The sequence below is a fragment of the Struthio camelus genome, chromosome 1 (assembly GCF_040807025.1).
Source record: "Struthio camelus isolate bStrCam1 chromosome 1, bStrCam1.hap1, whole genome shotgun sequence".
NCBI classification, from domain to species: domain Eukaryota; kingdom Metazoa; phylum Chordata; class Aves; order Struthioniformes; family Struthionidae; genus Struthio; species Struthio camelus.
Genome location: NC_090942.1, coordinates 164,344,816 through 164,367,868, shown reverse-complemented (window position 1 = coordinate 164,367,868; position 23,053 = coordinate 164,344,816). Strand labels below are relative to the sequence as shown.

The 23,053-nt window shown below is 42.2% G+C and overlaps 1 protein-coding gene across 6 annotated transcripts in view; it reads left to right on the top strand.

Moving 5' to 3' along the window:
• The window catches only part of CLYBL (citramalyl-CoA lyase), a 180,929-nt gene that overhangs the window by 92,234 nt on the left and 65,642 nt on the right, over positions 1-23,053 (top strand). For all 6 annotated transcript variants that reach the window (XM_068928197.1, XM_068928179.1, XM_068928187.1 and 3 more), the window contains exon 2: positions 3,553-3,742. In XM_068928197.1, coding sequence (XP_068784298.1) covers positions 3,553-3,742 — 190 coding nt within the window. The remainder of the gene's footprint in view (positions 1-3,552; positions 3,743-23,053) is intronic.

The window sequence follows — 23,053 nt, the reverse complement described above, 5'->3', positions numbered from 1 at the left end:
AGATGTATGGATGAAAATATGCTACTGTAAAACAATTTAATGAGCTTTACCCAACAGTCTAGTCCTTATTTTAACTTATAGCACTTAAAGGAAGAAACATTGTCTTAGCAAATTCACTTGGCTTATGTCCATGTGTTTAGTTTTAACCACAGTCGAGCTGAGTTTGAATCATTAAAATAGTGGCACTCAGGAAAGATATGTAAGATTTTTCACTTCCTTATGGCATGGGGTTACCAATATAATTCAGATGGTGGTGCTGTTTTTTTTTTCTTCTAAAAAAAGTAACTGCTAGAGATTTTTTTTTTTTCTCTCAAAATAACAGAAGAAGTCAAGATAATCAGGATAGTGTTTGCTACTCAGAGTAGCTAATTGTTAATAAGCACGGTGCCCTGGGCCTTGCCCCGATGTGTTCTAGAAAAGCTGATGGGTAAATGAGCTTCTTAATATGTCCACTTTCTCCTCTACATTTCTTTTTTGAGGGAGGGGGTAGAACACCGTGGGAATGGAAGACCATTTTTTAAGAATGTCAAAATAATAGTCTATGAACATGTTTGTTGGAGTCATACCTAAACATACTTGTTTGAAAACTCTTATTTTACACTTACGTTTCTAGAGCTCTTTGTTTTAAAGGAGAAGAACGCTGTGCTGGCCAACTGACACACGTCCTTCCTGTACATTATTTTTTGCCATACCTCTTGAAAAAATTATAATTTCTTTAGATTTGCTGAACTGTTCCGTAAGACTAATAATTTGGCAAACTGACACAGTATGTTTTTATAATTTGTGTCCTGAGAAACCCATATTTTGGGCCCAGGGGGCTACAAAGTTGATTAGCTGAGGAGGAGATACCAGTAGTCACTGGCTGATAGTATTTATAACATTAAGCCTATCAGGTGATGGTATTTTAATGAATTAAATCTACCACTTCTTTAAAGTTAACCAGTCTGCTGGGGAAGTCATACTGCTGCCACATTGAAATGAAAGTCTTTCTGCCTTAATGGTGACAGCTGACTAGTGATTTCTAAATCTGATCCGAAGGTAACGACAGTTTTACCTACAAAATGCTATATGACGTTGTGCACCGTATTCAGAGAATCGATACCAAATAACCGAAGCGGAGCTTGCAGCAGTGAAAGGGAAACCTTGGCTGCTCAAACAGCCTTCGGTTTGATTACAGGCCGGAAGAAATCTCGGGCAACGTGTCTGACAGGAGATACATCTTGTCCCTGTGTGCTCTGAGATTATGGTTTTAGTCACATCTATCAAGTTTCGGTGGCTGAGACAGTTGGTAAGAGGCGGTCATTAAGGGTGCTTCAGGGGCTACTTGTCTGTAGCTCTGGAGTTAACTATTAATGGGCTGAGATCTTTGACTCCTTTGTGCCTTTGGGAATGACAGGGTTGAAGCCATCAGAGAAAGAGAATAGAAACTAATCACTTTTGTCCCCTCATATATGCTTACTGGAGGACTGCAGACTTCTTCCCTGACCTCTGTGTCACACGGAAGAAAGACCCTCCTATTTCCATTTGAGCTAAACCTCTCTCCCACCTCCTCCTTGCTCTCCCAAAGTGTACTGCAAAAAAAATGGGATTAAATGGATTTTAGCTGGCACTCGAGTCGCCACAAGTTGCGTTACCATCCCCACTTCAGCACAAGGCAGGGAGCGTGAGCTGCTTCGTGGGAAAGGGGCGAGCAGTGGACTGGATGGATACTTAGTGGATCTCAGTTGCGTGTTTCCCAGGTACTGAGGGTCAGGATCTCCCCGCTGTATATCTCGGAGCTACCACAGTGAGAAATGAAGAAGATTTATTAATAAGGGTGGCACTGGCGCTTGTAATAAATAATGCATGATTTTTATTTAACAGCAAAACTGCCCTGTTGATCAGGCTGCACTAAGTATTACTAGCCATATTAACAAGCAAGAGGACAGCAGTGAGCTTTTGTGGGCTCCCAAAGGGGACCACCTAGGACATGCAGACCTGTCAGAGGAGACGGTGGAATAGTTGCTACTTTCAGCTTAGTTTACTAGGATAGAATGTAAGAAAAGCTTTCTTCATATATTTTTAAAACAAAATCTGTATTTGGCGTTCAGGGTGCTAACTCTAGGGGAAGAAAGAATTCTCGGAAAAGGTTGGTGTAGAAAGGCAAGGCTCATAGTGGCCTGTCAGCGACACATCACCTTGTCTCTGCTTTAGATTAACTGAACTCATTTTCAAGCATTTGGGAGGGTTAGTCATGTTCACTTTGAAGAAAACCCGTTGGCACACGTAGCCATGTGTCATCCAAAATGTAGCTACTAGGGGAAGATTATTAAGAGGGACGTAGGAAAATGCATGGGTCCCTGACGTGATGTGATAATGACACATTCAGTGCGGTACTAGAAAAGCTTTGCATTATTCAAAGTGCTGAATAATATGCATGATAATGCATAACGGTGTTATATGGTAGGCTCATTTGTGGCGTAAGTGACTTGTGCCCTGAGTACGAAGGCAAATTGTATTATTGTGTCCTCATTTTTGATGTAGCAGAATAGGCCTGGGGGGTACAGTGTGAAATGGGTAGGAACAGGAGCAGGCAAGGGTTTTTTAGAAAGGCCATGAACCACGGTGGCACCCTCCACAATTTATTTCTGTGGGCTTGTAATTATGGAACAAGATTAACTGCTGACTGCACTCGAGGCAGCCTTCCCGGGCAGCTGTGCTGCCTCCGAACGCACCGACCCCAGCTCGCGGCTCGCAGGGGCCGGTCGATCCCTGACTGAAAACATGGGCATGGGGTAGAGGCTACCTCAGACCGCTCAGATATAACCCACACGAGCCATGTGATGCCACGAACTCAGGCCTACGCTAAATAGTGGTGCACAAGGTATTTGCTAATGTTAAAAGCCACCGTGGCCGACAACCTGCCGATAATAATTTATGAGCTCTGTCGATAAAAATCTGTGCTATGGGTCTGAAGGTCTGAGGGCTTCTGAGAAGACGTGTTGGGATTAATGAGCTTCCGCATTAGGGAGTTTTAGTTCTTCTCTTTCTCTTGTTTCCCCATCCATCCCTTTTGCTTATTTAAAATTTGCATGCAAGTACTTCTGTCGAAAAAACGCTAGGGTTGCAAAGTCAGCCTTGCAAAACCGTATTTGTTTTAACCAACACCCCAGCTCCATTCACAGCGTGCCATCCAGCTCCTGGAGCTGATGTGGCAGCTCACGGCCGGCCTTCAGAAAGCAGCCCTGCTCTGTTCCCAGCACAGCCTCCATCCCATGTAGCTGTTCTGTGAGGAAAAAAAATCTTCTGTATTTAACAGTTGTTGCAGTGCACAGGAACGGGCAGTGGAACTGAGGCTGCATGGATATTTCTTCAGTTCTGAGTGTTTGCAACCTCTGTGGCACACAGTGGTTTTGGGTTTTGTACTGTAATTAACTGTCATACTGATATCTCCCTACCTAGGTTCTTCCTGGGGGGGGAGATCTAAGTAGGAATGTTTCTCTTTTAAAATACAGTCAAGTGTTCTTTCCAGCGTTGTCGACAAGAGTCTAATTTCAACAATATCCTCTACAGGGTGAATTCTCCTCTGCCAGCTGGTGTTCCTAAGCTTAGTTATCACTTTGCATCATCTCACAAGTACGTTCCCAGGCGAGCTGTGCTCTATGTACCTGCAGATGATGAAAAGAAGATACGAAAAATCCCATCACTAAATGTAGACTGTGCAGTGCTGGACTGTGAAGATGGTGTGGCTCTGAACAGAAAGGTAATTAAAAAGTTATTTGTGGAATACAATCAGCACTAAACAGAACATGTGGAAAGACATTTCCCTTGCCTTGGGGAGGTGGCATCCAGACAGACAAAGATAAATCTTGAGATATACAAAGTAAAGTAACATTGATTAGCTTTGTGAAGGTGTTGGAAAATCTGATTGCCCAGAACTGGAAGAGATCCTGTATGAGTATGTGGGGAGTGACTTACTGAAAGAATACAGAGCTGGGCATGAGCACTTATCACAGAAGAGTGGGATTTATTGTCATTGTTATTATTGCTACCTATTGCTTATAGAAGAGGAGGAAATAGACTGTGAGAAGAGAAGCTGAAAAGGAAGAGTTAGTTTAGAATCACCAGACAGGAATTTTGTTGTTGAAACAAAAGCATCTGCAGGTTGTGAGCAACTGAGTGTGGGTTTGGGTTTGAGCCTTTAGCTGTTTGGAAAGATTTACTTATTGAGCTTTACGGAAGACATGTTGTTAGAGATGTTTATGAAGGAAGGAAAAGTTAGACCCTTAATGCACCAGGGTTTGGAGGGCATCTTAGATTGAAGGAGTTGCAAGAAAAAAGACATAGAGAGCAGAGTGGGAAATAAATGTAATGTGTTAAGGACCAGTGTTATGTTTTTGTTGATGTTCAGTTTTTAAAGAAGAGAGAATCAATCACCTAGCATATATTCATGTATGCTTGGAGGCGAATTCTATACCTATCTCAAAATAGCCATTTCCCTTTTAAAATGTTTCACATCTTAAACCGTGTTTATCAGAAACTGGTCTGAATGGTTCCTAGTGAAAAGTATTTCTGAACTGAAATTTGCCATAACATCATCTTCATATCTGTAAGCTTTCTTGTCCATTTTACAATGCTTCAAACTACAGCAAATGCTGTTTAGAATTTGAGTACGAATGTGTTATCCTGGAAATTATGAAAATGATCTTGAAAATTTTCTCATGTGATCTCAAGAATGTGGATGGAATTTTATTCTTTTCCATATCTTGGGAGTTAATGCTTTCCAGAAGGACTATATTTAATAGTACTGTCTTTAACCTTCAACTCCTTACAGGTATGTTGGAAATAAAAAGCTTATAGAGGGTTTCTATGTTAAGAGTTCAGTTTTAGAAAGTGAAAATAACATCACTAAGTGTTCCTGTTGGAACATTCAGAAAAAAAAAATCCAGCTGTTGAAATTCTAAGTGGAAGACTAGAATTATAACTGCTGTCACAGTGAATTAGAATTGCTTAGTTCATATTTGGGAGGCTGTTGCTGTAAGATGACACAAGACACAATTGTATGTTAAACTGTAGTATTTTTAGGTGCAGCTTAATTATATAAAACAAATCATTTATAGCAGAAGTATCTATAATATAGGATGACAGGAAAACAAAATTTTATGATCAAGGTGACAAAATTGATAGTGGTAATTTCTAAACAGTGGTAACATTCTGGCTCCATTGAAGTGAAGAGGAGTTATGCCACTGGGTATAAGATTTCAAAGAAATTAGGAGAAATCTCTGTAATAGAAACTTGAGATGACAGATAAGCCCCTGACTGAGCTTGAATGCAAAAAGGAAGCAGACAGGAGGAAGAAGTCGGGACAGGCTACCAAGGGGGAATATAGAAGTGTTGTCCAGGCATGTAGGGACAGAATTAGGAAGGTCAAAGCTTGGCTGGAATCAAAACTGATGAGGGCTGAGAAGGGCAACAAGAAAGGCTACTACAAGCACAGCAGCAGCAAAAGAAAGACCAGGGAAAATGTGGCTGCGCTGCTCCACGAGACAGGTGACCTTATGCTGCAGGCCGTGGATAAGTTTGTAGTCCGCAGAATACCAAACTGTGTAGCCTGTGAGGAGGGTAAGAGCTGATCTAGCTATGAGAAGAACATGTGGGACCTTTCAAGCCCCTTTGGGACTTAACAGGGCTGTAAGCTGGTCTTCAAAAATTCAGAACAGGGAAGACCATAGGAGGATATCCCAGTGCTGCTGAAAACTTCAGCCTTCTTTACAAAGTTACCTTTAGTGTTGCTAAACTTACCCTACCAGTCATGAGAAAGACGTTCTAATGCATCCAGTTTCATGGTGAGGTGTGTCAGCTGCCTCCCCAGGCGTCTGGTTTTGTAAAGCATTGGGAATTTCCACGAGAGTAAGTTCATTTTTGGTTGTGGGTGAGGGAAACTGAGAACTGCTAAAGGGAAATTACTTTGTCTGAGCACAACTGAAGATAGGTGCTCTTCCCCACTAATACGCTAATACAAGTTTTCCAGAGTCGCTGTCCGTTTTGAAATGGACATGGCTTAGAATGTGGAGATGGCTCAGAATTATCTGGCGATATTATTAAGTGAGCAGTTCTCGTAGCTTTATCTAATGCTAAAACTATAAAATTAGAAATAACGCAGACTGTAGCGTTGATATGTTGCAAGTTCATCACGCTGTAAAGGCTTTCTGTGAAAGGGTAGAAAAATGTCCTGTATTCATTTGGGTTCTTTACAAGATATGGAGAAGGCCAGAACACTCTTTCATTTTAATTGTTAAAAACAGAAAAATAGTTCGCTGAATCAGGTGCTTAACCTATGTAAGGCAGTAAGTTGAATCTTGCACATGATATCATTCAGAGGTCTCCGTATAGCAGCTAAGCTGTCAGAGAGTATCTAGAGAGCTCCCAGCCAAGCCAGCACTCCCTGGTAAAGCCATCTCTGGGCTGCAGCACTCACGACTGCTCTGTGCCAGCAATCTGTTACCAAATGAAAAAGTTTCCTCCTCTTGTTGGAGATAGGAAGATTTGTACACCAGTACTTCCATTTTCCAAGGGCAGAATGGGTCAAGATTTCAATGTTAATTCCCCCCAGGGTTCAGGCTACTACCCTTATTAGAGTGTTTTCTAGAACAGCATTTTTTTCAGCAGGATCCTGTCTTTAGTCGTGCTATTCTTCAGAGCATCCACGAAGTGTTATGTTGTCAGGTCAGCCTAGCAAGAGACTAGTTGGAGTTGCTAGTTCAGTGTTTATGCTTCTTTCTGAGCTCTTGGTGAGAGTCTCAGAACATTTTGATGCCTCCAGACCAGTGCTATTAGTGGCTTTGTGTTCATAGAGGTCAGCAGAATAGTTCTGAATAACTGAGGTATATGGAGCCTTATTCTGTAGGTCTGTCAGGCTGTCTCGCTAGGCCAGCCTGTGTCAAAATTATCTTATGAAGAACCCAGACATCTTTATTCCATCTTCAGCTTCTGTAAAATATGTGAAATAATGTAAAGCAAATATGTTTCAAAAGGAAAAGTCATTACTAAATGAGAATTGGAAGTGTTCCAGTCTGAAAACGTTGAACTGGAAAGTTTCCATAGTACCAAACCTTTCTTTTTCTTTAACAAGACAGTACTTCTGCAGCTGCTTCTGATTTCCACAGAATGGCCTTTCTGATGGGAAAATTTGTAATGAAAATTTCTGGGTCATTTGTATCAAAATATATGTTTTCTTGATGAAATCCTGGACCAGCCTCTGGTAAAAACTTGCACCTTATTGAAGATAGAATTTCTCTCTCTTTCTGTCCTTCTACTGGAAGTAATATACCGGTTTAAACATCTATCTTGATCTCACGTTCTCTGCAAATATATTTCCAGTGCACCCTAGAACCCGGAGATTTGCCTGGAATAGCAGACTTGTGTGTGAAGTGGGCATTTAGCTGAAAGCACGTTCTGCCTTATCAGAGTGAGCTTTGCAGAAAGAGGAAACGAACGTAAGGGCTCAGGCGCCCTGAGAGCCGTGGTGTTCCTTCTGGTTCCTGGCTACAGAATTGAGGTTTCAAGGAGCAACATCTTCATCTGCAGCACCTGACACCCCTGTTGAGCTGCAGGTAGCTGGTGCAAGAGGGGAGGATAATTTCCACTTGATTATCTGCTCAGAAGGTTAAGCTATTTGTGAGTCATTGTCTAAGCTGATAGAGGGGCCTCCTGAGATGTTTTGTGATCAAGCAGTAGCCAGCAGGGAAATACTCTCCTCTGATTACAACATTTTTTCTTTGTAACTTCCCTTGCTCAGTTTTGCCTTACCCCGTAGCAGGAGTCCCCTTCCAGGCCGGACTTGGTCTGTGCAGCCATCTTCTGCTCCCCGAAGGCCTCCCTTTCTTCCAGCCTCTGGGTCTCAGCCACATGCGGTCGCCTCGACAAGCTGCTCCACCTGAGGACGCTGTACATGTACCTCACGAATGTTTTTCTTATATGGGGCTCAATACATTTAATAAATAACTTTCCACTTAATATCTTTTTTTAATGCAAATTTGTCAGGATGCTTCCCGAAGTATTAGCAGGGCTAGGCCTAATTGCCCAGCTAAATTTCGTGTTAGGGAGTTAAATCCCACCCAACCATATACAAGCATGTATTTCTCACTATCTCTCATAAAAATTTGTCATGCAAAAAGTTAATGTTGCTCATGGTTTTTATATCAGAGGTGTAAAAGCAATCCTTTTGAGCGCAAATATAGTTAGGAAAGTTCTGGTGGGGTCCTCTGACATGAAGCACTTCATATGAAAATAGGAAGTTTTATTACTGTCCCTCTTAAACTAAAGAGATCTCATTTCTCCAGTGAAATTTATTAATATTCAGAGTTGTGCTGTAGAAAGGTGTAGGACTGATTAGGGTTTGAGCTCCTAGCCCTTTTTGCTCTGAGTTGTGATTATATCACTTTGTTGCTTTTAGAGCACAGTTACTTTCTTCAGCAGTTGAGCAGCAGAAGCTGGGGAGGAGACATCCTTAGCTCTGTCCTTGCCTCCCATCCCATCCATAAGAGGGCAGATAGCATCTGTGAACCTCTTCTGTTCTCACTGCTCCCATCAGAAATCAGAGGAAGTTCAGTTTGGCTAAGAAGATGGATAGGGAAGGACCTATTTTGCTTATGCGCAGCATGGCCTCTTAGGGTCATAGCATAAATCTGTTCCTACTTAATATCTTGTAGCAGCCACTTAAAAGATCATCGCTGTGCTGTGCCATGGGAAAAAAAAAATCAATTAATTCTTTTGAATCGTCTGTTTTAAAAAACAGGATTAAAGCCTGACCACTTTTCAAACTGTTCCGTTATGAATAAGGCATACGTAAGAGTTGGCTCTGGGTTCATTACAGTTAAGAGCAGATCATCCGCATACATGCTGATTTTATGGAGATTTCTCCCCATGAGAATGCCTTCTCCATCTCTCTAGTGATCTGATCCTGGGGTCAGAACAAACAGCACGCTGGAGAGTGGGCATCCTTGCCTACCATTTTTCCCCTAATCTGAAGCCTTCTGACCTTCTTATTCCCTATCACTGATGAGTGGAAGCTCTTGCATATAGAATAATACTTAAACTAAATTTGGGGGTGGAGATAAATACATAAAATGGGTCAGCATGGTATATTAAAAAAATCCCAGACTTTCCTTATTGAAATAACGTTTCGTGATTGATCTTACTGAAGGCTTTTACAGTATCAGTGGAAAAAAGCTGCAGTTGGTTTCCATAAATCTCTGGCTACTTCAATTAAAATCAACAGTTTTCCTGTATTATGTGATGATAATCTTTTTTTCAATAAAGCCAACTTGGTTAGGATTTATCAGTGCCGCAGGTATTTCTCTAGGCTCATAGTGAGAATGTTAGCTAGTACTTCATAGGCACAGTTGCATGAAACATTGATAACTAGGTTATTCTACCAGGTCTTTGCTTTATTTATAATAAATTACTACTGTACCTAATTGTATTCCTCCTACAGGGAGAAGCCTTGCTGATAAAGTGTGTAGAGAATGATTAAATGTACACAGGCGCATAGTAGGGTGACTTCTCTTCAAAAGATGCACAAAATTAAAATGGGAATGCTGCTTCTCCCGGAAGCTTGCCATTATTAAAAGTCTCAGTAGCATGGGAAATTTCTTCTGTAGGAATTGGGGAGTCCAAAAGTCTCTCTCGTGTATTGTAGGGAAGCTGAAGTATACAGTGAAACTCTGCAAGGCCTTTTTGATCCTTGAAGAGTTCTGATGAATATACATTTTTATGAAAGTTGTAAAGTGTTTTCATTTCCTTATTAATCCCACCATGGTCCTGGAAGAACTGCCACTCCTGTCACAGTGGTAACTGTGACAATAAAAGTTTTTGTTCCTATTGTTTTACTCTACAAGCCAATCATCCTCCTTATATAAAGATCTGAGGTATTGTAAGTACAATCACAATATGCAGCAATTTTCTTAATGAGCTCAATAATGCCTGTGCCTCTTCGAGCAGAGCCTTTGAATTGCCAGTTATTTCTTTTCCACCGAATCAGATGTATCCAATTAAGTCTGACTCGGGCATGTTCTGAAGTAACTATTACTACTGACAGAATGGTGTCTAGAAACTTATGGAAGATGTCTTGGCTCAGTATTAACAGAAATTTCAGGCAGTAATATATTAACAGGCTTGGGAAAATATTTTAAAATATTACAGTTAATGTTTGTATAGAATGGTTGGAATTCACAGTACTTCAAGCCTTCGTATGTAGTCCACTGCACTCAGGCACATCAGCACACCTGGATATTGGCAGCTAATTGCAGGACTAGAGCTTGCAGACGGTTACATATCTCTGAGTATTTTAACATTTTATGTATTTTCATAATGGTAAGGACTGACTACACAGCCAGTCAGTATCTAGAACTCAGTTTCAAGGGAGCTGTTGCATTTCAAGCATGCTACTGAAAACCAAGCTAATGCAAAAATTTCTGTATACGCATGTACCTTAGCAACAACCCATTGGATCACATTTGGGCAGACTATGTTTGTACATAGATCCATGTGTAAGGTTGGGTTTAACCAGGGCTGCAGTGCTACTAGAGGTGAGCAAAACATAAAGGTAGTGCCCAGATTGCAGTCATAGGAGTTCTCAGCGCTTGTTGCTATTTGGCCCAGCTCTCCTTTGCCTTTTTGTTGGCACTGAGCAGGCAGAGTGAAGGCAGCACAGAGCTGTCTTCAGGGGCCGACAAGCTGATGTGGGGGACCTTTGGGTAGATAGCATAGACAACCATCATTTTTATTATTTGTTTATGGTGCGCATGTTTATCTGCACACATTTCTACTGTAGTAAATCTAGAAGCCTCCATTGTGCTTGCAGCCAGTAGTCCACCCTGCTTACTCTTCCAGCTTATAAGGGCCACATTTTGAAGACAGAGAGGCAAGCCAAGCATGAGGAAACCCATAAAGTCCATAAACAGGGACTTTGGTCAGAAAGTGATAGGATACATTGAGAGTGTATCACTTCCACTGTTTTTTAAACTTTTCCACTAAGTGTCTCTGTAGTCAGAGTCAAGGTAGTGGTCTCAGTGGACCTTTGATTTAGGTAAGGGCAGATACCACCAAAGCTGGTGGACCTATCCCAGCACGGGAGGAAGTTAAAAGGAACATGAGAGACACTGAGAAGAGATGTTACCTCTTCTCAGCTGAGCCTGTGTTTGGCATGGGTGGAGATTAAGCCTGATGATTATGGGCAAGATTTGTGGGGTTTTTAATCAAAATGTTTAAACCTTACCTGTTTAAGAAGAAGCTACATGTAGACAGCCATCACAGAAAATATCTGGTGATCAGTAGTATTATTAGGTAGCAAAATAAATAAGCATGGCAGGATGCTAGGTAAGAAAAGGGGATTTTTGAAGTCAGATGGTGAAACAGCGTAAAATTTGCAGACAAGGGTAGGGACGGGTGTGGTCATGGCTAAACTGGGGATCCTCGGCATGTGTCAGACGGAAGCAAGATATTTAACCTCTGTACCCTTGGTTTCATCTATTATTCCTCTGGAGACTGTACTATCCAGAGATAAAGTTCCTGGCACTCAGTGGCAGGAAATAAACCACCAGTACCTATGTAGAAGTCTCTCTTCCTTCCATTGTATGTCCTATTCACAGGAATCCACAATATTTACTGTGGTAAAATTCTTCAAAGATAGATTTGACAGTCCTTCTTCACATAATGTTGCTCATTGAATAGGGACATTTGTACCTATATGAATAATTCAGGATTAGACTCTTCAGCAGTATGAGCTTCTTCTTCATATACACAGCTATACATCAAATTGAAGGTCTTACCAGCTCCTAAACTTCCCAGGGATCCCCAGAACAAACGTGCTGTTGGTTAGCCTTGTCACGTTTTTCTTTTTCTGGGTAGGTTTTGAATGTTTGCCCCTTTTTTGGAGTTGTTGGTTCTTCAAATGTTCAAATGTTGTTTGTGAAAACAAAGTCTGCTCTGCCTAGTGTTGCTGAACCAGTATGCATGTGTGTTGTGCTAGCTGCATGACACACCATTTCCAAAATACATAGAGCCATCTAAAGCCAGCCTTTTATTTCCACCACCAGCTAAGCACATGCCATGACATCCCCTCAACCTGAAGTGCAGTAATTTATCTCTGTTCAACAGAAGACAACATATGGGTTTTCAATTGCTTAAAGCCCTGTTTTTTACATCTTCTGTGAATGACTTTCTTCTCTGAATCATGAAAAGACTGTATGTTAAACAGTGCTTTATACAGCAAAAAAAATATATACTTCCGTGGAACAGGCTGGTACTCGAAATAGCTACAAAACCATATATCTAGCTTACTAAAACTGGAGAGCATCCAGAAGTATGAATTCACTGGGTATTAACATACCAGAATAGACCAAATGATACACAATTCTTGTGTTTTTCTAGTCCCTGCTGTAGAAATAAGAGCCATAATAAATGGGGACAGAAGAACTTGTTGACTCCCATCTAAACCCACATAGCTCTGCTGGCTGCCTCGTACACTGCAGCATGAAAGCTCTTAATGTGCCCTGACCTGTGCAGATAGTTTATACATAGCCATGCCCACAGTTTAGGCGTCCAACCAAGGAATTCTTTTACAAAGAAGCAGAAAGCACGCCGTTTTTTCCTTTCATTTCAGGTAAGTCAAAACATTTAGTCACAGCACTTTAAAGTTGTTGTTTTGGCAGCACTTTTTATGTATGTATGCAACATGTGCAGTTGTTAGCGCACCTAAGTGCATTGGCCCCAGTATATTGTATTTCCGTCTCCAAAGGCAAATGCACACATCTGCAAATCCAACATACTACAGATTTTGATGTTATTGTGAGGTAATCTGCCAAAATTGCTCATCTTTTCCTTTGGCTACCAATACCACAAGGGAGATTATGGTCTGTCGTCTTGTTTATCGATAACAAAGTGATAAGCTGACTGTGGAGTCTGATTAGCACTTTGCATCATTTCTGAAAGGATAGATAAAATCCTACTGTTTTCTGCGTTTGACTGTGATTTCTATCTTTAAAGGAGCTTGGTTGCCCTGAGATTTCTGCTTCAACTTCGGAATGGCTTCATAACATAGTATTATCTACTATGTATCATTGTAATAGCTCTTTTTGCTATCTTTCTTTCTCTGCAACGCATCAAGGTTACCCTCTCCAGAACAATGTACTTGCCAGTTACTATCTCTTCAAGGTTTGAGAGAAAGAATTGTAAATATTTTTCTTCATTTCTGATCACTGAGCTCCAGAAGACCATAACTCCTTGTGTTGTTCCTCATTTGGGAGCAAATGGTTGTAAAGATCACGGCTGCTCATTTTAAGATCATTATAAATGTTGCTTGCTCATTGTCTCCTCCTTACTTGTTACACTGTCTTACGAGATTGCCTCAAAATAGCTGTTCCTGTGCCAAGCTTGAGATAACTTCATATTCCAAGGTTTCACAATAGAATTGTGCATTATAAGGGCTTATGTTGAACAAATTGGTATTTTCTTCCAGCTTAACCAGGTTATTTGGTTACATTTTAAACTTTGATTCCACAGAGATCCAATCTTCCACTTGTTAACCAATTATTTTAAAATAGAATAAATATAGATCATAATTTAGTATGCTTTTTCATGGGGAAAAGGACAAATTAATACATGTAAACATGGGTGAATCTATATAAATACACTGTCCACAAAATCCTTACAATATGTAAACAACATTTGTTATGCCTTGGAGATAGCATATGATTGGACTCATGAGACCCTATTTATCCTACTGAACAGCTTCTTTTATAACTTCAAAGGGAATTTTATATATTTATGGCAATGATGGGGTGTTAAGTGTAGCTAGACAGAAATTATACCTCAGCTATTTAGTTAATGCCAATAGGGATTAAATTAGATTTTATAGCTGTTAGCAGAAGTCTGTTTTGTAGCTAACAAGTGGGATTTTTAAATCCTGGAAAGCATAATCCTATTATAAAACTGGCAGCTGAATTAACATTATCTAGGAAGCAAGTCTTCACGGATTAACATTTTTTGACATTAACAAAGAAAAACTAATGCTACAGGGATATTAGATGCTTTTCCCAAAAGTAGGAAAAAAAGGAAAGTGAATATAGGACAAGATAAATGGCACAAATACTGCAGTAAGGAAAAAACGGAGCAAAATACACATGAGAAATGAAATCAGGGTGTGACCATGTTCTGCCTCAAATACAAAAGAAATATGCCGGGTAGGAAGAGGCTCCACAATTCACAAGTTAGCACGTGCATTGATTTGTACATGCCTTGTGACTAATTCACATTTATCCAGCAGGGGTGTGAGGTTGTCATGAAGGCCTTATCCTGTGCAGTTCTGAGCTCTCTGCATCCCCACTAGATGCTATAGGACTATGAGCTGTCAGCCCTGCACAAAAATACTGATCTCTTATACAACGAGCCCACAAAGCTGCTCCACAGAGACCTTGATGAAGCTCTCCTTACCGACCTTGAGGCAGTTTATGGGACCACCGCTATAGGCAGTGGTATGGGAGACACCGAGTGGGTCATTGTAGTTGCTGTCTTGCAATATCGTATTTTAGGTGTTGCTAGACTAAATAGGCTAAAGGCTAATGATGAGGGTATATGTCAACTCCTATTATTTCAATTAAAAATCTTTGTCCCCATCACAGTAGCAGAGCAAACCTTTCACAAAGGCTTACTGAAGATTACAAAGTACATCTACTTTTAATTATTTTAATTAGTCTGTGTTTAGAATCTGAAATTCACAGCTGCAGCATAGAAATAATAAAAGTAGTATTTTATTGTGTGGAGTATTGAGAGGAATCTAGCCGATAAGTATATCAGGCACAAAAACACACAGAAAAATTTCTTCCAGACTTTGCAACATCATAGTCAGTATTGCTGATCCAGTATAGATTTTACTGTAACCGTATCTGTTCTCTGCCATCTTCTCTTGCAAATTTCTTCCTTTATATCAAATAGAGAATTTCATTAATTATTAATGGAAAGCTAAAATGAAACAATTTTTTCAAACTTTTGGTTCAGATAAAGTGGAACTAGATGCAAGTCACTGCTAGACTTCAGTTTTGTTATTCAAGATTTAACTGTGGCTTTGCAAACCCAACACATGACTTTACAGGTTCATCCTTGGTTTGGTGCATTTGGAATGTATTTTTCCCCCTTGTGAATTGCTACTTTAAACATTATTAGATACTGGATTACATTTTTAGAGAGCATCTTTTCTGAAAAACATGTGGGTATAACAGTCATTGATACAGGTAAATCAGTTATTGAAGGCATGGCTGTGAGTGCCTCAAAGGCTTTATTAGGTCATAGCTGGGTAGCATAGACTTTACCATGCAAAGGATATAACATCTGAGCTGTGTAAAATTTCTAAATTGCCAAACTGTCCTCCCCTAAAGTTAGTGTCATGAGGAAGGATCTTGGCACTACTATATCAGCGGAAAAACTCCCATCATCTGGCACGAATAGGACCAAGATTTCTCCCCTGTTGTGTGCATGTTGCACCAAAGATAATGAACCCTAGTGGGAATTGGAAGTAGCTGTTTGCCCTCTATCATGGCTCTTTTTCAAAAATCTGTCCCCCAAATGCTTCTCTTTTTTTTCCATATGTGGAAGGGTGCAGCTGTCCATAAGCATGCTATTCACAGTGGTGCTTTAAAGCATGTGGGTATCATCTAGCCATTGTCTTAGCTCTCTGAAGTGCTGAGCGCCTTTGGAGAAATGGAAGTAGAAGGTGGCTGTGATTTCGCACACTGCAAAGGATATGAATGTGATTTCTCTCAGAAGTGTACGGTTCTTCTAGTAAGGGCTAATAATAAATCTTTCCTCCTTCCCCTAAGTAACGAGGGTAACTACTAGACCCCGAAGCATTTTAGAGTTTGTTTCCTGTTTTGCTGTCTGTGTTAGGAAGTACACAGATTTGGCCAAGAAGACTTGGGTTGGTTTTAAAATGTTCAGCTAGCTCCTCAGCTTGTATAAATTGGTTTAGCTCTGCAATTTTCGTATAGAGATGCAGCAACTACAGGTAAAGCAGTTCTCATTTGAAAATTAAAAAAAGATTATGTGAGAAGAAAAGTTTATATGGTCGGAGGTTGCTTCCACATCACCTGGCTGGACAGTCATCATCTGCTTGCAGTCTCTGGCAAGTGCTGGGAGATGCGCCTGGGTAATGCAGTTAATGAGCAGGGGGGCCTTTCATCCTCCACTTGAACCTGTACCTGCTATGACTGGCTGCAGCTTGTTCATGCACTTGTAAGGTCTTATTGAATGGGAAGGGAGGAATGAGGGATGGTTGGATCTGCCACTGGGTGCTTTTGCATCTGAGTATGCGTTTTTCTAGAGTGGGTGTTTTGTAGGGGCTCCTTTAGGGCCAGCATATGTAAATCAGCAGCAGAGGCATCTGATTTCAGAATCAGGCTTCTTTTTGTTGTCATATTTGCTTATCATCGGTGAGGTACAATAACACTGCTGTGAAGAAAAAGAAATGCTCAGAAATGTAATGGCACCTTATGGGTTTCAGTGCTTGAGGCTGCTAAAAGTTGCCCCTCACACACGTGCTTGATTTTATAGCTGATGGGAATTCAAGCACAGAGCAACCTCTGAGTAGCGCTTGATTTGACTTGACAGAAACTAACAGAAAGAGCAACTGGCTTGTAGACTGTGATGGCAATCCCAATCCCTGGTCAGCAGGCATTATCTCTTCATATAGGCATGTTTAGTGTTACGTGGCAAAGCGCTGCATGGCTTGCTCGCTCTCAGATGTATTGTTCCCTGCAAAAACTTTGCCACAAGCACACCCAGTGAGTCGAAGGGGTTGCTCAAAGAGCTCCCCTTTCTCTAGCAGGTGAAGCTCTGAGCTTTCTCTGTGCTAACAAAGGAGAACAGACCCACAACGCTCACTTTTCCAGGCCATATGTCTTGGCAAGCAGCCTCATGCCGGTCTGATTAGGAGTTAAAAAAAAAAAAAAAAAAAGAGTGAATGTTTAACAGGTACTTCTGAGCAGTGAAGACAAGGTAGTCACAGGTGTGATTTCTGTGAGCTGGTTGTGGCACACTGGAGGGAGGAGGGAAAGAGGCCCTTTTCCTGTGTAGCGTGGGAGTTTATAAGTGAAGGAAAGGGGCCAAGGAAGTCTAGTGAAGCAAATGAGGCCCTGGTGAGCGAGAGTGGCACAAAGTAGCAGTTTCTGCAATCAGCTCAAAGTCTTTCCTGGGGTTGTACAAGGAGTTACCTGTATGCTTTTTTGACTGTTGCTCAAGAAGAGAGGACTTGCATGCATCTTTTAAGTGGGCAAGTTACATGTTGCAAATTCCTAACTGCAAGTCATGGATCACTGACTTTTTAAGACCCATAATTTTGCAAGTGCTTAGTAGGGTTACAGGCATAGTATGTGTTGTAAATCTGTTATGGCTATTAAATCTGATTCCTTGAGTGAAGCAGAGCATTTATTGAACTGTTTCCTTTTTGTTCTGCTAATAAATACATCTGTTAGGGGAAACTAGGACATCCGTTTGGCTTCATTCATTGGATGGTTTTCTAGGGTAACAGAAATGTTGAGCTGGAGGAGCTATCATCACCTAGTTCAGTCCTCTGATCTGAAGCAGAAGGAAACTTTTCCAGACTATTCCTGATGGGTGTTTCTGTAGCTTGTTGCAGAGAACGCCCAGAGATGTCTCTGTGTCCTCCCTAGTGTCTGTTCCAGATTTTCCAATAACTTAGCATAAATATTATTTTCAACAAATGACAGATTTTGCTGTCCATGACCACTTATGGAAAGAAAAGCAGAAATCCATAACTCTCTCACAAAACATTATTCTGTGTATTGAAATGTTATTAATTTCTCGTGCTGATTTTCCCTTTTTTTAGTGAAAGTGTCTGCATATCCTTCAGCTTTTTCTAATAGGAGGTGTTTTCTGAACATCTTACCAGTCTCCTTGTAGGCTTGTGGACTCTCCACATTTTTTTCAGTTCTGGTCCCCAAAACTGGATATTTCAACTGAGTCTCATAAATGCTACATAGAGCAGAGCAATTACTTCCTATTTTATCACATTTGATGCTTCTGTCAATATATTTCCAGAATGAGCTTCATCTTTCTCATAATAACAGCACATTGGTGCCAACAGTTCACTTTGTGATCTACTACCCTCAGTCCATTTTCAGCTATACTTCTGCCTGGACTATGTAGTTGTATCTGTACACATATCTTCTCTGTCGTACATGGTACTTTTTCACTTTTGACTGTCTTTCCAGTTTGAGAAGGTCATTGCATCCCCCCTCCAAATTACACATCTCTGAAGATGTTGTAAATCCAATCTCTGTTGCACTATTCATGTTGTTAAATGATGCCCGTGAAGTAGGCAGCTGAAACGCGACATTGAATTCCAGATGCAGCCTCACCTGGAGGCTGAATAAAAGGGACCAATAACCTTTCTCAGGCATCTGGTCACACTCCTCCTAGAAATAGGCCAGTATGCAGTTTGCCTTGTTTGCAATAAGAGCGCACCTCACTGGGCCTTGTTCAAGTTGCCATCCACTGAACCCAAGGTCCCTTTCAGTAGGCATGCTACACAGCCTGTCACCCCCTGGCCAGCACAGGCGCATGGAGTTATCCTGCCCCCACTGCAGAGCTTCTCGCTTCTCCTTGCTGAACTTCCTGTGGTTCCTGTTGGCCTGATCCTTGAGTTTCTCCTGGTCTCTCTAGCTTGAAGCTCTACTGGCCATAGTGTCAGCGTGTCCCCCTAGTTTGGGTCACTGGAAAATTTGCTGAGGGTGCGTTCTGTCATCACTAAGGTTGCTGAGGAAGTTGCTAAATAAAATTGGCCCCAGTATCAAACCCTGGGGTTCTCCACTTCTTGCCAGCTGTCAACTGAACACTGACCCTGATAACTACCCTCTGAGCTCAGCTGTCCAGCTAGTTTTCAAATCATCTAACAGTCCATTCTTGCAGCCTGTATTTTCTCAGCTTCCAGATGAAAACGCCATGGAAAAGCATGTCAGAAGCCATTCTAAAGTCGAGTGGTATTACATCTGCTGTTCTCTCTTTGTCCACACAGCTGGTCATTTGGTTGTAAAAGGCCTTCAGATTGGTAAGGCAAATATGTCCTCCTCCTCTCTCCTGCCCACACAGTCTCTTTTGTATTCTTCTCCTGATTTTGAAGGAGGATCAGGTTAGGAAGCACTTAAACAAAACGGAAATCTCAACTATCTTTGGAAGGCCATGGAGATTGGGAGAGGTTCCAGAGGACTAGAAGAGAGCAAATGTCACCCCTATCTTCAAGACAAGAAAGAGAATTTGGGGAGCTACAAGCTGGTCAGCCTCACCTTTATCCCCGGGAAGGAGGTGGAGCAACTAATCCTAGATACTCTTTCCAGACGCATGAAGGACAGTTGATCAGGAATAGTCAGCATGGATTTATGAAGGGGAAATCATGCTTAACCAACCCAATAGCCTACAGTGAGGTGACTGGCTTGGTGGATGGGGGGAGAGCAGTGGATATTTACCTTGACTTTGGTAGGGCTTTTAACACTGTTTCCCATAACATTATCGTAGACAAGCTGTTGAAGCGTGGGCTGCGTAAGTGGTCAGTAGGGTGGATTGAAAACTGGCTGACCTGCTGGGCTCAGAGGATTGTGATCCATGGCACAAAGTCCAGCTGGAGGCCAGGGACTAGAGGTATCGCTCAGGGGTCAATACTGGGGCCAGTACTATTTAACATCCTCTTTAATGACCTGGGTGATGGGACTGACTGCACCCTCATAAAGTTTGCAGATGATACAAAATTGGGGGATGGAACAAAATCTGATACACCAGATTGTTGTGCTGCTCTTCAGGGGTCCCCTAACAGGCTGGAGAAATGAGTAGAGAGGAGCCTCATGAAGCTCAACAAAGGGAATTGGAAACTCCTGCCCGTGGCGAAGAATAACCCCATGCACCAGTACAGGCTAGAGGCCACCAGGTGGAGAACAGCTTTGCAGAGAAAGCCCTGGGGGTTCTGGTGGACAAGTGAACATGGGCCAGCAATGCATCCTCGTGGCTAAGAAGGCCAATGGTATTCTGGGCTGCATCAGGCAGAGTATTGCCAGCAGGTTGAGGGAGGTGATCCTTCCCCTCTGTTCAGCACTGGTGAGGCCACATCTGGAGTGCTGGGTCCAGCACTGGGCTCCCCACAAGACAGACATGGATATGTCTGGAGCAAGCCCAGCAAAGGGCCACAAAGATGATTAAGGGACTGGAGCATGTCATGCAAGGAGAGACTGAGAGAGGTAGGATTGTTTAGTCTGGAGAAGAGAAGGCTAGGGGGAACTTATCAATGTGTATAAATATCTGACTGGAAAACGTAAAGAGGAGGCAGATAGACTCTTCTCAGTGGTTCCCAGTGACAGGACAAGAGGCAATGGGCACAAACTGAAACATGGGAAATTCTACTTGAATAAGAAAATACTTCTTTACTGTGAGAGTTTTTGAACTTTGGAACAGTTTGCCCAGAGAGGTTATGGAGTCTCCGTCCCTGGAGATACTCAAAACCTGACTGGACATGCTCTAGCTGACCCTGCTTGAACCGGGGGTTTGGAGCAGATGATCTCCAGAGGTCCTTTCCAACCTCAACTATTCTGTAATTCTGTGATTTGGTTGTCTATTGTTACCATGATACCATGGTATCATCTTGTTCTGTCTCCATTTCTTCTTTACCCAGCTGGAGTCCATAAGCTTAGTGAGCAGGAGATTTTGTTCTTATTTCATTAGACAGCTTTACAGTGTCCGGTATTGTAAAGTGTACTTAACACTGGAACATATTATCCTTTCTGAATATACAAAAAATTTTGGTTACCTCAAGTTGAATTTGGATACCTGCGTCTATGAATGTGATTCCCAGCCCCACTGCTAGTCCCTAGTCTACACGCTTGAAGATATGTTTTTGTGCATGCTCAGAAATGCCTCTATCCTCTTCTGGCAGCTTGTTGCCTCTCTCATGCCAAGGCTATCAGAAAGTTGTCTTCTATCTGAATCGCCAAAGTAGATGAGATCAGAATTTACCTTGCAGACTTTGACAGAAGACCCAGGCAAAGGGGTCAGTGCATGGATCCATGCAGTGAGTCACCAATGGCACAGTGACCATGGCCATTTTATTAAAAAATGGCTAGGAGAGGAAAGAAGAAATAATGGTAATGTGTATTGTGGAATGAATAACAGGCTTATTGGGAGCTGATGGGTCGGGGTCAGAAGGGAAGCCAGAAAGGGGGAAAGTCGTGGTGGGTGCCCAATCAAGAAGAGGCAGTGGACGAAGATTTCCTTAAACAACTGAAAGAAGTCTCTCAAATTCTTTCTGGTTCTCATGGAGGACTTTAACCACGCCAGCATCTGCTGAGAGGGCAGCATGATTGTGCACAGGCAATCCAGATCTCTGGAGTGAATGGAGAACAATTTTTTGATGCAGATATCAGAGAAGCTAACTGGGGTAGATACTTGGATGGACTTATGAATAAGAATGAATGGGTCACTTGATGGCAACCTTGACTGCAGGAGCTGTGCGATGGTGGAGTTTAAGATCCTGAAGGAAGTGCGGAAGGCAAGGACACCAGGCTTTGGTTTGTTCAGGGAGCTGGTAGGCTTGGTTGATCCCGTGGTAGGGTGCCCCTGAAGGTCAAGGGAGATCAGGAGAGCTGGTCAGTCTTCAGTGACAACCTCCTCAAAGTAAAGAAGGAATTCATCTGAAGTGCAGGAAAAGAGGCAGGCATATCAGGAGGACAGGTTGCTGAACAGGAAACTCTTGATTTGCCTCAAATGGCAAAAGGAAGTGTACAGAAAATGAAAATGGGAATGGGCTATCAAGGGGGAATATATAAGTGTTGCCTGGGCATATAAGGACAGAATTAGGACAGTACATCAGTAGCAAAAGGAAGACTAGGGAAAACGTGGGCCCGCTGCTGAATGGGGTGGGTGCCCTGATGGGGAAGAATGCAGAGAAAGCAGAGTTATTGAATGCCTTCTTTGCTTCAGTCTTCACTGCTAAGGCCAGCCCTGGGGAATTCCAGACCCTGGGGACAAGAGAGGAAGGCTGGAGAAAGGAAGACTTCCCTTTGGTCGAGGAGGATCAGGTTAGAGATCATTTGGCACCCACAAGTCCATGGGCCCTGATGGGATGCACCCACGAGTGCTGAGGGAGCGGGCGGATGTTACTGCTAGGCCACTCTCCATCATCTTGGAAAGGTCCTGGAGAAAAGGAGAGGTGCCTGAGGCCTGGAAGAAAGCCAGTGTCACCCCAGTCTTCAAAGAGGGCAAGAAGGAGGAGCCAGGGAACTACTGGCCTGTCAGCCTCCCCTCCATCCCTGGAAAGGTGATGGAACAGCTCCTCCTGGAGGTCCTCACTAAGCATCTGGAGGACAAGAAGGTGATCAGGAGTAGTCAGCATGGATTCACCAAAGGGAAAGCATGCTTGACCAATCTGATAGCCTTCCGTGATGGAATGACTGGCTGGGCAGATGAGGGCAGAGCAGTGGATGCTGTCTTCCTGGACTTCAGCAAGGCTTTGGACACTGTCTCCCATCACATCCTCATAGGTAAGCTCAGGAAGTGTGCTGTCCTGTGCTTTGAGGACGTGGTTGGGCAAGGTGGTTTCCAGAGGTCTCTCCCCACCTGACTTAGTCTGTGTGATTGCGTGATGCATCTAGTAGTTAGAGAAGTCATCCAGGAAGCAGGAGAGCTGAGGTCTGTTTGTCCTTAGCTGGAGTGAGTGCAGGCTGATAACACCATGCTTGCTAAGTAAAACTCTGATATGCCATCCATATGCATGCATCTCTGTGGTGGAGACATTCTCCATTTTGCTTGTTGAAATAATTCTACCTTGCTTTATATAAATAGATATTAACTAGGCCAGAAGGTGAATGTAGGCCTGAAGCTGACTTTCTAGCTCAGTGATTAGGGCATGAACCTAGGAGAAGAGAGACCTAGATTTCTGTCTGTGCTCCAAGGAGAGCGTATACATTTTAGCCTATGGCTTTTTAAAGCACCACAATGCTTATGTCCCTGTGTGGTTCTAGT